Genomic DNA, 13,103 nt, shown 5'->3' with positions numbered 1-13,103 from the left:
GAAGCAAGATATTAATAGCATTTTTATTAAAGAAATTTAAAAACCAGACTTTTTTTTTAACAACAAGCATTAACTGTAGTGTAATTACTGTGGAAAACTTCGTACTCTAAATCTTCAAGGGCTAAATGGCTTTTTTCTAGTAATGATCTTGTCAATAACAAAAATATACAACAGTTGTTATAATAAATAATAAAGTTTTGCCTTTTATATATCTATTTCAAATAACCCACAATTTTAAACAAGCTAAGACTTCAAATATCATACCAAAGAAACATCATAAAACATCAATAAACTTAATTAATGTACTACAAAAGAAAAATGGTTTTCATGATTTTGTTCCCTCCCACTGTATCTATAGTAAACTAACTAGCCATCTAGCTTTAGTTTACCATTATAGGTTCTTTGGCCCTCCTCCTGGAATTTTCCTGTTTATTGCGCGCCAGCAAGAGCTCAGGGCATTTCCGCATGAGTAGCTTTGTGAGGAGAATGGTCAAAGTTCCAGGTTCAAAGTTAATAAACTGCCGAGGCCCTAAGATGAAGGACCCTATCGACTCATGCTCTGTAAGTATTTCTAACTTAGAAATAAGGGTAATGTTTGGTTTTAAGATTCACTGAGGCAAAGGATTGGAAATGCAACGTAATGTTAGACAGATCACACGGTTTTTCTCCCCTGGACTTAAACTCATAGAACATGTCTTCTTTCAGTATAACCACCTGTATCAAAATCTGAAGCAGTATTCAAAAAATGGAGACAACTATTTGAAAGAACTTCAAACGGTTTTTCAGCAGAGGTAGGCTTAATAAATTTTTGTAGCTAAAGCACATTTAAATAGGTACTGCAATTATGTTTGACAATTATTGTCCTTTGTTGCAACGTTTCCTGCTTTTAGAGCTGAGCTGGAACTTACGTACTCCAAGGGCCTTGCAAAGCTGGCAGGGAAACTAATCAAAGCATGCCAAGGAATGCCAAAAAAGTAAGAGACATTGTGTTCTTGTCAGTTTTCAGTTAGCTCTGCCTTTTTCTCTGCTTGGTGTCAAACATGTCCACTCCCAGGAGACAGGCTGCAACATGGTGTACAGTAATAATAGGATCATGAGAAATAGCATCCACCCTGCATGTAGATGTGATCAAAACATGAGCAGGTGTCAGTTTAATTAGCCCACAGCACTAACCTTTTCATGCTGGCTCCCCTCTCAGTTCCACCTACACCGCCTGGTGTCAAGTGTCAAACGAGATGTACTCGAGAGCAGACGCACACAGGTAGATTTGACCCTGGATTAACCTTGTAACATGGGCTGACCCATTCTGAATAGATTTTGCTGGTATATACTGTCTGATGTTTTATTTTCAGAACATTAGGAAATGCATTTCAACAAGAGGCCACTGAGGAAATTCGTCAAGTCCTAGATGAACACGCCAAAAGAAAAAGGCCTGTGTGTAATCTATTGTTTCTCTCTGTGCTAAAATGTTTAATCGTTACTTCCAGTTAATTCTAATATTCATCAGAGCCTCCCTGTGTTTTGATAGCTTGACACTGCCATTGAAAGGACTGGAAAACTTTTTACAGCAAACTGGAATGAGCAACTCAAGGTAGGAATATTTTTTCTTATTGAAAACAAGGATCAATGAAGAGGTAAATGTCCTTGCAGAGATAAAATAGTCTGTGCTGTAAATGTAGATAATTAAAGCCATAAAACCACACCTTATGTGTTACTTTTTTAGAAATCTCAGAGGCAATGGCAGTGAAGAAAGTTTCTATGACTGCCAACAGAGTTATGTGAAGAACTAAGCACACCCCATTATACAGTATCTCACAACCAAGGTCAGCATCAATTACTTGATGTTTTCATTTTCTGTACAAACTAATTTTTAAAATTTGAGGACAATTAGTCCAATCTTTATCCAGATGTCTTTTCATCTAGTTGAGGTCTGAAGTTTGACTGGGCTGTTGCAAAGCCTTCTTTCCTTGTACTGTCATTATGCTTTAGATTTTGTAGTGTGTTTGGGATAATTGTCTGTTTCATGAACCAATTTGGCCCAAGCTTCTTTTGTCAGACAGATAGTGACACATTTAGCTTTAGAATAGACTCATTGCCTGCAATGTTTGACCAGACCTTGTATGGCTGCAAAACAAAATCAAATCATCACATCTCCACCATCTTTGACATCTTCACCATCGAGAAATCTCAATCTCGTTGTAATCTGTTGATGACAATGACAAATAAATCTTATCTTATCTTGTTTACCAGTTAGGTTGTGAGATACTTGTTTTAGTTTGTGTTGGTTTTTATTACCAAACAGTGCACTGAGCACATTAGCTCGACATAGCTCTACTTTGATTTCAATGTCCAATGAACAGTTTTTCCAGAAGATTCTTTCTCCCTGTAGTCCTTCCAAAAGGTTTTTTCTTCATTGTCCAGTCATGAAACGTAAGATTTAACTTTTAAAGTAATGCTTGATAATTAGCATTACTAATTACTTGATTAGCATGACTTGATTAGCCCTTGCATTACTTGATTAGCCCTTGCAGAAAATCCAAGGGCTCTTGGATTTCTCTGAGCATTGCAAAGCAATGTTGGGTAAAATTGCCAAGATGCCCATCTAAAAATGGCCCACTTACCCTTCCAAGATTAACAGGCAGCAACAATTGCTTCTTCAAAGTCATTGTTGATGTAGCAACTTATTCTACTTACTATAGTGTTAACACACATGTGTGTCCCACAGACCAGCAAATTATTTAAAACCAATGATTTTGTAGAGGTGATCAAATCTGCTGATGACAAATAAATAAAATGCATCTGACCGACAGCACCTAACTGCAAGGATGTACATAGAAATTAAAGATAATGTTTTGGAGTGTCTTTCATGAGCCTTGATACCTTATACAACTGTTAGCAAAGCTGAAAGGGTGTGTGAGAGCAACACGACCAACATACCTAACTGTGAATCATCAGTTTTGCCAGGAGAAATGGGCCAAAGCTCCAGCAAATTCTCACTATAGTGAGAAGTTTGTGGAAGGAATTCTAAATGTTTGACGGAAGTCATGTAGCTTAAGAAGAATTTCAAATACTGAAGTAGTGTATGTAAACTTTTTAAACTTGAGAAAAGTAATTTAAAGTTGAAACTAGTACTCAAGTCATTTTGTGAGCTTCAACTAAAAACAAACAGCAATCTTTGGTGATGCATCATGTTCTGTTTCAATGGAAAGTAGCCTTGGAAAAGAATAACAGCACAGTTCAAAGATTAATCCCTCCTTTGTTTACCTATGACTTGTCTCAGGTGTGGCCATTTGTACAATCTTTATAACCTCAGTCTTCATGCTGACAGTCCCATGTTACCTTTCAGGAAAAAACGGTGGATTCATCACAGATGTCAGCATTAAAAAGACACAAAAAACACATTGTCACATTCCTTAGAAACTGAAGGAATGCAACATGAGCTGCTATAACCATAACCCCTACAATTATTCATACAGCACTCTTTACAAATGTAATAAGACATAACCTTTGTCTAGTTACAATAATTAAAGTTTTATTTGATTTAAGAAGTGCTTATTGTACTTAAGTAAACAGATATTTTGCTCCCCCTGTTGGATTTCTTTTATGCCATTCTCTCTTTGGAGCAGCTTACAGATGCTTTAAAAAAGTACTCATCTTTTGTCAGTCACGTTTCTTCAATGATTTAACAACAGATCCTCAATGCTCTGCTAACAATAAGTTGAACTGATAAAATGTTATGTTTCTCCTGCATGTTCCTATGCACTAAAACAGCTGAAAAAAAGATTGCATGGGCTGACAAAAGAACATGAGGCACTCTTCAACTATCTAGAAAACAACAAGCACATCAGCACAGAGAAAGAAAAACAGAAGGTACAGAATACTGTTTGTAAACTGCTTTTATATCACCTAGGATCTAAAAGAAATAACCTTTTTTTGAAAAGCTATCAATATATACAGTATGTTGAAAATTGAAATTGCATGTGTTTTCTCAGCAGATGTGTAACAGACTAACTAAGTCAGCAGAGCAGCAGTCCATAGTGGATGAACATTACTATAGCGTTAACATGGAGGGTCATCAGATGAGACTGAAGTTGCAAAACACTCTGAAAAACTGCTGTCAGGTGGGAAAACACTACTAAATGTTGTATTTTATCTAGGTCCTAATTTGTGTAGAATTACTTGAATCAGTGAGAAAAAAAAATATATTTCAGTAGACGATTAATCCATCCATCCATCCATCCTTAAGAGTGTGACCCCCCCTATAATTGGAGCACACCCTCTGGTCCCCCTTTTTGAACAGGGGAACCACCACCCCAGTCTGCCAATCCAGGGGAACTGCCCCCGATGTCCATGCAATATTGCACAGCCGCATCAGCCAACACAACCCTACAACATCCAGAGCTTTAAGGAACTCCGGGCGGATCTCATCCACCCCCGGGGCCCTGCCACCAAGGAGCTTTTTAACCACCTCGGCGACCTCGTCCCCAGAGATTGGAGAACCCAACCCAGAGACCCCAGACTCAGCTTCCTCAATGGAAGGCATGTTGGTGTGATTGAGGAGGTCTTCTGCCCACCGGCCCACAATATCCCGAGTCGAGGTCAGCAGCACACCATCCCCACTATAAACAGTGTTGGTGCTGCACTGCTTCCCTCTCCTGAGACGCCGGATGGTGGACCAGAATCGCCTCGAAGCCGTCGTAGACGATCAAACGCCAATAAAATCTCAAATGTTTGAACATTGAATTCAAACAGTCAACTCATTGAATGTAGTCTGCTGGTTGACCTGTATGCTGCAAGGATTATCAGTACAGGAGAAAATCAAAGTCTTAATGCTGCCTTGCATTAAGAACACATTCAGATGTGTTCTGCAGTTCTGTCACAGCTTTGTGCAAGGGGTGGTTTTATCCAAGAGCGATGCTAATAATGAGCTTGTTAATGAATGTATCATTTCTTTCTACTTTGCTTAGGTCACACAAGAGCTGGAGAAAAATCGAATTGAAGTTCTGTGCAACCTTTTGAGCAAATATAACCTCCACATTTCTACTTTCAGTCAAACACTTAAGCATGTAAGAAACTCTTCAATGCATTCTGATCACAAATACAAAAACAATCTCTGAAAGAACAGGCGTTAACCTGCAGCTACTACTGCTCATTCCAGGGTCAAAAGCAGATAGACCAGACTGCCCAAAGGGTGGACGTGGATAAAGACATACAAACCCTGACGGAAGAAAGTGGCAACACAAATGAAGACAACAAAATAGAGTTTTTGATGGCTGATTATTTTGTAAGTATTTTTGTTTTGTTGTGTATTTATTGCTTGTTTGAATGAAAAGTACCTTAGTAGATAGAAAATAGTAATTTCCATCTGATTTTCATAACTTCCCCAAAAAATACAGCCAGTACAATCAAAGTGACAATGCTCTACACACTTTGAACATTTTATTTTCAATAGTAATAACAAAATACATTTTATCAGTACTGGTACAACTTGTTCCGTTCTTTGTTGTTGTTAAGCTGCCATTCTTCCGCTGTTCTATATGTACAGCGGAATAAAATAAAAGCATCAAATCAAAATCCGGAAGTTTACCATATATTTTACAAATAAAACGAAGTAAAGGCAATAAGCGCTAAAAAGATGATACAAGGAGCTTAATTTTGGGTTATTTACAAAGAGTTTCTTCTGTTTCTCCACATTTCAATATTTTAAATCAAGCATGTTATCAGACAAAGATATATCAACACACATAAGATGCAGTTTTTAAATTGCTATAGTGTTTAATGATGGGGGAAACAAATCTAAATCAACTATGTGAAACAGTAATTGCCACCTAAAGCTTATAACTTGTGAAATTATATATTAATTTCCCTGTTTGTTCAGGAGGAGGATAGCAAATCACTGATGACCAAAGACAGAAGAAGAGACGCAATCAAACTGAAACTCCAGCGTCTCGAAGAAAACATTACTAAGACCAAGAAAGAATGTGAAGGTTACTCAATAACTATATGTAATAATTTATAGATGACTCATAAAGTGGTTATGCGGTATCATTCTAATGCCTGAATATTATTATACAGGAATTGAAAAACTGATCAAGACCTACACTGAAGGTTCATCTTTTTCAAATCAGAAGAACCTTGAGGAAACTGAGGAGCTCCGTGATGAGGTAATTGAGGGAAAGTGTGCAAAAATGCTCCCAAAGACATGTGCTTTATGCGGGGGGAAAAATAGACTCTCAAGTACTCACTAATGCCATTTGTTTCCTGCAGAATACTCTCAAACTGGACCTCCTGGAGGCCACTCATTACAAACTCTCCTTATGCCTCTCTGAATTTGAAGCGACACCCAAGACATCTGAACGATTTGGTAGCAGCATTTCTAAATGGAAAGATAAGGTAAGATTGTTGTAAAATAAAAGCATTTGTATGAAATACAAACAAATTTGATTTTATTAAAGCCGGCTAGATAAAGCAAACATGTTCAAAAAAGGATTGACCCACATCCTTGCTACACAGAGAAGGTTTGATGTTAAGAAAACTGTAAACAATAAATGCAAACATATACAATATGTAATACAACATTAAACTACTTTAAACCGCACCCCTTTTTTAACAATACTCAGGCAACCTTGCTTCCCATTATATAATACCGAGTTAAATTAAATCTGGTGAAAATTAAATTAACTGACAAATTGTTTGTCCATTTATAAATGTATCTCATTTTGACATTTTCACCTGATCAGCAAAATGTTAGCCACTACCACTAACTAAACACTAGATAGTGGAGTAAACTATCAATGCTTGAAGAATAAGATTGAGAACACAAATAACATCCCCAAAATTTTGTATTATTTCCAGTAATTTTGAGAACTCCAAAGAATTTTTAAAAAAAAGATAGAAGAAAGTCTGGAATGTTGGTAGCAAGTAAAAAAAATGCCTTGAAACTTTTACACAAAATTCTAGCTGATTGATTTTCGGTTACAGACCAGAGTGTCAATTACTTCCTAAGGCCAGCATCACTATTTGAGATCATTAGCATACAGTTAGTCCACATTTCTTTGGCCTTCCTTTTAAAAAGGTAAATAATGGAGGCCTGCCCTTTTTTTTTTCTCTAAGGACTGTGAGCATAGCATTGTTCAGTTGACCCGTCCTGTAAAACTCCGAAAGACGCCGTTAAGGAGCCAACAATCACTAAGGGCTTCCATCATTTATAAAGGACCAATTCAGGTTCCAACAGAACCAGCCGTAAAGCCAGAACCAAACACTGCTGACCAGATCACTTCCACAACACCAACTCAGGAGACAGCAGAATGCAGTGAAAGCACTGGAAATGAAGCTCAGCCTACCGGAGATGATAACAAAGCAGAAGGTCATTCATTCAGCACATCACAGAACAGTTTTCAATTTATTGTGTCAGATTACATGTCAAGTTAAATGTATAAAATATATTATTTAACAGATCAAACAGCAGCCATGCTGTGCAGCATTGGAAAATGCAAAGCCCTGTATAATTTCACACCTGAACACAAAGACGAACTGACTTTCAAAGAAGGTAAGCTGTTCCCTTAAAGTTGATAATGTAAAGAACTGAACTCTTAACTGAAAAAAACCATGTTTCTCAGGTGATGTTCTGGACATTTATAAAAAGGAAGAAAATGGTTGGTGGATTGGAGCTCTTCATGAACAAAAAGGTCATTTCCCATCAACCTATGTTGAGGAGCTACCTATAATGAACACCAGCAAATCATCTGATGCCTGAATGACTGGACTGTAAATGGAAAAAAAGCCTCTTAACATTTAAAGCCTGTATGATATTTTATTCAAGTCTTTTACATTGAAAAAAAATTATACTTTGAAATTGATCTTCTGACCATCTTCATTTATGATTTCTTTGTATGTTTAGCATTAATGCTGTTCATGGACTTTTATGACAAAATGTTTTTACATGTGCAGACAAAACTCAAAGAGTGAGAATCCTTTTAAAAACATGTAGTTTATTACAACAGATAGAAAATAATATACACAAGGGGAAAAACATTGATGATCCTGATGGTTGTAAAATGAGCACTGATTTTAAAACAAAAATAAATTAAAACTGCTTGCGTTTAAATGATTAGTTATTTGACATGACATGTTGAAGATCTAATATGCAAATTTTGTGAGGAAGAACTTGAGTAAAAAAAACATCACAGAAATTTAAAAGCAGATTCATCATCTTAACAAAGTTGACAATTTGGTTACAGATCAGGTGCCCCCCTTTGATCATATTCCATGTAACCATCCTTTCCTTCAGTCTGTATTGCAGTAGAAACACCACCGCCTTTTGTAAGCATACCGTGAAATCTCAGGAGCGAGCCTTAGAGATGAACTCCTTTCTGACATTAGCCAGGAATGCTGGTAAATTATTGGTCTCCTGGAGTCGGCTTTCCAAGATTGGCAAGCACTCGAGCGCTGGATCGCTGGACACAACTGTAAATATTCAATACTTTGTTATTAGATATTAGAAGAATCAATTATGTGTTTTTTTATATATATAAAATTAGCAAAACTTCACAGAAAATTTGTGTGACTTACTCTGGTAAGATCCATTTTCTTTAATCCCCATTGTAATGACATAAGCACTGTCCTGGTCAGAGAGACTGATGTTTCGGAAAATAAACTGCAACTTTTCACCTATTAAAAAAAGCAAACACCAAAACTAAACAACTTATGTAATATTTATTTTAGAAAGTTGTGGATCAGAAAGTTGGCCTAATAAAGTAATCCACGAATTGTATGAAGAGATTCAGTCTTGATTGTGTGTTAGAGGAGGTGGGAGAAAAGAGGCAATTAACTCAACTAATTTATCACATCACCATGCCAACACGCAAATACAGAGCCAAGGCCTTTGTTTTAATTCAATAGATTTTATGCAGCATGATCAGGTCTTGCATAACCTTTCATCCTTCATTAGGCTTTCTTCAATAACAAAGAGAGGAAAGAAGAAAAGAGAAGAAAGTGTTTAAGCTCATGTGCTGCAAAGTGATTGTGCGATTTCACAGAAAATGAAATCAAGCTGACGAGATGTATATTTGGAACCCACTGATAATATCATATTACATTATTTTTTTTGCTATTTGACTTTGACTTATAAACTTGAGCAAAAATATGTTACAATTATTAGTAGTTTTCAAATGGTTACTGTGCAGAAATGAAACTTCTCGAAGTACAACAAAGTGCTACTAGGTGCATAAGTAAAACGTTTAGTAGCCATTAGCGTTGTGTAGCAACAGGTGGGGAGGGAGCACCACTTTACTCTATGCTCCATACAGCCACAGACAACCTCAGTCCTTTCATCACGTCCTTCAGTATCTTCATTTTAAAAGCAGGAACAGTATAATGAAAATTTCTATCAATTTTGAAGATGTGACTATTTTAATGTCTTGGTAGACCTTGATGCCACTAACCAGACAATTTCAGCTGATTTTCAGATTTTAAAAAATTAACTTAAGTTAAATTGGTAATTTTTGATCAAAGTTATATATATATATATATATGTATATATATATATATATATATATATACATATATATATATATATATATATATTTATGTGAATAGACTCCCCCATCCCAAATGTTTGAGGTCTGACCACTCAGTATTTAGGGTGCAAAGTTTTTTTGTTTTTTTTATACAAACTTGCCAAAATAGTCTTCAACTTGGTTCAATACATACTGACAGCTGAACCTGTGCTGTGTGGCTTTGTTAAAGTTAAACCAGAAAATCTTGAACCAGATAACACACAGATCATAAATAAATTAAAACAGAATTGACATAGTGCAGTTTTTTCACCAAGACTTCATACATGACTGCAATTTCTTTGAACGTGGCTGACAGTCAAACGTGAAGATCAGACACAGACAATGTCTCATAGACGCGTTAGAGCAGTCTATGGACTACAGTGTCCAATAATGTCAAGTTAAAACCACTTGTGGGGGTGTGGTAGGGACACATAAAAATTGTTCTGAGGACAGCTAATGGCCACCGGGCCTCACAATGTTTGAACACCCCTGAAATAGTACCAGCACATAAAAAAGGAGAAATATGAATTATGTTCCTTTGGTGTAAAGTCCTTTAAATAAGTCACCAGAGAAAATAGAGGGGCACAAAAGTTTTCTCCAACTCTGTGGAACAGTATTAGAAAGTGCTGTTCTTAGTCTGCTTGGCTTACCTTTGACCATCTGCGTCTTGTCGATAATTGTTCGAATCTCCAGCCCCAAATGATCCTGGAAAACAAGCCTGGCTTTCTGGAGGTTTCTCAGTCTGTTTTTGTTTGCTCTATTCTGAGACTCGATTACTAAAATAGGGAACATAAGTAAGATCATTGTAAGCTACATGTTAACTTAGTAATTATAATTATTATTATTTCCGTAACTGAAAAAAAAGTCACATCTTACAGTCTTTTCTCTTCATTTGCTCTTCTTTATGTTTCTGAATTTTTAGGATGATGTCCTCTTTCTGCATCTCTTTTTCCTCAATCTCAGACATCACCTCTGATATGGCGCGCCGTTTCTCCTTCAGTGCTATTTTTTTTTTCTCCAGGTCTGCAGAGACAGTGTGTCAAAACAACGAGATGTAAGCAAACTGAATGTTTTGAGGATGCACTTCAAATACTGTCCTTTTCCCTTAAACTGCTGGAACACAAAATCAGGGGGGAATGCTCACTCTAGAATTGCACAACAACATCTGTGTGATGTTAGATGCATTTGCAGGACCATTTTAATCCACGAGTGACAGCCGCTTGGGAGACAAACTTACCCGTTTTAAATTCCTGTATCGTCTCAAACAGCTTCTTGTCGTCCTTGCATTTCTTCAAATGTGTGTCTGTGCCGAGAAAAAAAATTTAGAAATAGGGGAAAAATTAACAGTTAAATTAAGATTCATTTCAGTAACTAACTAGGGAACACCAAGATTAGTCTTTGTCAATTCTATTGATTTCCACAGTTTCTCTCTTAGATTTACAGAGCTGTCCATTTCTTAATCCTGGAAAATATGTAGTTTGAAGGAACAGAAGCCACTTTATGAAACACAAGTCACAGGAGTGTACTATATCTGGGAAGCTCAAATATAATTTATGTACCTTAACAAAACCATCTTTGAGTGTCCAAAAAAAGCGCTTTAAAATTTTGATGCATTATTATAAAAACCTTTTGCTTTGATCAATTTATTTATATTTTTATCATATTTTATTAGTTATACTGTATGTTTGATTAAATTGGGCATTTGAGATATTGTAATTGCTTATTCCACAAAAACATGATTAATACACTGAAACTTACCAACAGCAGAGTTTACAAACTGTCTGTGATTGTGAGATAACTCTGAAATTGTGTCAATTATTTCTGCATATGCTTTAAGGTGATTACTGCGGATCTCCTCCAATGAACTGGTGAACCTGTCCCTCATGCTTGGGTCGGTAATAGACGTCATGATGTTCTGACACAATCTGTAATTTCTGAAAAACAAAAAGCAGCACATTAATCATTGCAAAACCAGAATCAACATGGATTTATGCACTACAAACCCTGCATGTTTTAACCAGTGGGATATTATGGTAATGAGAGTTAATTTACCAAACATTTATAAGATTAAGGCTGAAAGTGAGGGGGAAAAATACAAACTACATCAGAAAATGTTTGTTAGAACTGCACAACATAGCCCAAATTTATTGTTTTTGCAATATCCTGTTGTGCAATATGCACATTGGGAATGACCAAGTGATATTTTGATAGCAAATTTTAGCAATATTATTGCTTGTTGCATTCTTTTATAATACTGTGCAGCCCTAATATTCGTCACATTGAACAGGTTAGGTAAAAGTCTCAATACATCAGGGCTCACTTCTATGTAACAAAATCAGAATAACTAGATGCTCGACAAAATCTCTTCTGTAATAAAAAAAATCTCTAGCAGCAAAATGTACCGTTTTTGCTTTGTTGTAAACACAATCATTTTGCTCATGGTAAACGAGGAAGATGCAAGAGATCGGGGGAAATGCACCCATCGTGATGAAGGAGAAGTCTCAGATAATATGGTAGAAAAATAAAAACAGTCATTGATTAAAAGAAAATGTCTCAAAAATATTTAACCATTTGAAAACAGAACGACCGATTTATTGGAAGTAAATAAAAAGATAACTGGAGGGTTAATCTTCCGGACACGAAAACAGACAATAAACCTTGTTTTATTCGTGAAAACTTGTTTCGTCTCATGAGTTTAGTACAATATGTTAGCATGTGAAATTAGATTGCAGCTAGTTATGAAAACACAAACAGCAGTTTGAATTTTTAACATATCTACGTAACATCTTACGGTTTCTCATAATGCATTTTATTTAAACAGCAACAGTAATAGCCAACACCTGTAGTTCCATAGTGACTTCTTTCAAAGCCGTTTACTTGGCAATGTTAGCAGCTATGCTAACTGGGTAAAATCATCACCTTTTTAGCCATAACGTAGTTTAACTCCATTCAGCATTACCGTGGCACAAATTCGGCTATTTGTTCAAACGGTGTCAGTTTGTCTGGACATGGATTTATTACTCACCTGTTTAAGAGTGTAACAAAAGACTGTCCGTCTGACTAATTATCGCAATAACAATGGTAACGTTCAAAAATCCGCGGTTTGTACACAGAGGGCGGTTGCTGTACGCCGGAAATGACGCATTTTCAATTTGACGCCCTTTTAAAAATTACGTTTAACTCAGGTTCATAACTTCTGAAAATTCACAAGGTGATGTGCTTCATTCATGTTTTTACTTACCAAACTATTATTGAAACTATTATTATTTTTATCGAATTGTTTTGTTGAAAATCAGTGTGAAGCCATGCAACCCAACGATCTCATACTCCTCCTGGTGGTGAAGATGAGAAACTTCACACAGATTCATTACACTCGGAGTGTATTTCAAGTACTTACATCTGTTAATTATAAAAGCAGACTATTAAAGACCAAAATTCAGTTTCTCGTAACATTAGAATATTAAGTAGCACCAACAAGGAAAGCATTTTTACTGCAAAAATTTGAAGTGTCACAGCCTAAATGATACAGAAGAACTGGCAGGCGGT

General features: G+C 36.2%; 2 protein-coding genes across 3 annotated transcripts; one reads left to right on the top strand and one right to left on the bottom strand.

The window, feature by feature from the left end:
• The first annotated feature begins 84 nt into the window (after positions 1–84).
• Positions 85–8,076, top strand: nostrin (nitric oxide synthase trafficking). Of its 2 annotated transcripts, none has more exons than XM_032567012.1 (16): positions 85–561; positions 706–791; positions 891–974; positions 1,199–1,261; positions 1,353–1,434; positions 1,529–1,591; positions 3,772–3,870; positions 3,993–4,121; positions 4,968–5,066; positions 5,159–5,284; positions 5,879–5,987; positions 6,076–6,164; positions 6,268–6,393; positions 7,114–7,366; positions 7,457–7,549; positions 7,620–8,076. In XM_032567012.1, the coding sequence occupies exons 1-16, from the start codon at positions 466–468 to the stop codon at positions 7,754–7,756; spliced, it is 1,734 nt and encodes a 577-aa protein (XP_032422903.1). In that variant the 5' UTR covers positions 85–465; the 3' UTR covers positions 7,757–8,076. The 2 variants fall into 2 exon arrangements, with proteins under 2 accessions (XP_032422903.1, XP_032422904.1); XM_032567013.1 differs by having other exon boundaries at positions 205–561; positions 3,996–4,121.
• Positions 7,800–12,701, bottom strand: spc25 (SPC25 component of NDC80 kinetochore complex). Its single transcript, XM_032567018.1, has 7 exons — positions 12,583–12,701; positions 11,316–11,491; positions 10,795–10,860; positions 10,434–10,580; positions 10,208–10,333; positions 8,572–8,670; positions 7,800–8,466 (listed from the first exon to the last, which is right to left on the bottom strand). The coding sequence occupies exons 2-7, from the start codon at positions 11,464–11,466 to the stop codon at positions 8,342–8,344; spliced, it is 714 nt and encodes a 237-aa protein (XP_032422909.1). The 5' UTR covers positions 11,467–11,491; positions 12,583–12,701; the 3' UTR covers positions 7,800–8,341.
• Positions 12,702–13,103: the final 402 nt, after the last annotated feature.

Source organism: Xiphophorus hellerii, chromosome 7 (assembly GCF_003331165.1).
Source record: "Xiphophorus hellerii strain 12219 chromosome 7, Xiphophorus_hellerii-4.1, whole genome shotgun sequence".
Lineage (NCBI taxonomy): Eukaryota > Metazoa > Chordata > Actinopteri > Cyprinodontiformes > Poeciliidae > Xiphophorus > Xiphophorus hellerii.
The sequence above is the reverse complement of the archived record's forward strand: the minus strand, read 5'-3'. Positions and strand labels throughout refer to the sequence as shown.

Bases quoted from the DNA above. Each gene is read 5' to 3' on its own strand.
- nostrin (XM_032567012.1), top strand. From the start codon at position 466: ATGAGTAGCTTTGTGAGGAGAATGGTCAAAGTTCCAGGTTCAAAGTTA. The intron at 1,262-1,352 runs GTAGATTTGACC...TTTTATTTTCAG, and splicing joins TCGAGAGCAGACGCACACAG to AACATTAGGAAATGCATTTC. The intron at 6,394-7,113 runs GTAAGATTGTTG...TTTTTCTCTAAG, and splicing joins TTTCTAAATGGAAAGATAAG to GACTGTGAGCATAGCATTGT.
- spc25 (XM_032567018.1), bottom strand. From the start codon at position 11,466: ATGACGTCTATTACCGACCCAAGCATGAGGGACAGGTTCACCAGTTCA. The intron at 10,861-11,315 runs GTAAGTTTCAGT...TTCTCGGCACAG, and splicing joins GTTTGTAAACTCTGCTGTTG to ACACACATTTGAAGAAATGC. The intron at 8,671-10,207 runs GTAAGCCAAGCA...TTTTTTTAATAG, and splicing joins CAAGACGCAGATGGTCAAAG to GTGAAAAGTTGCAGTTTATT.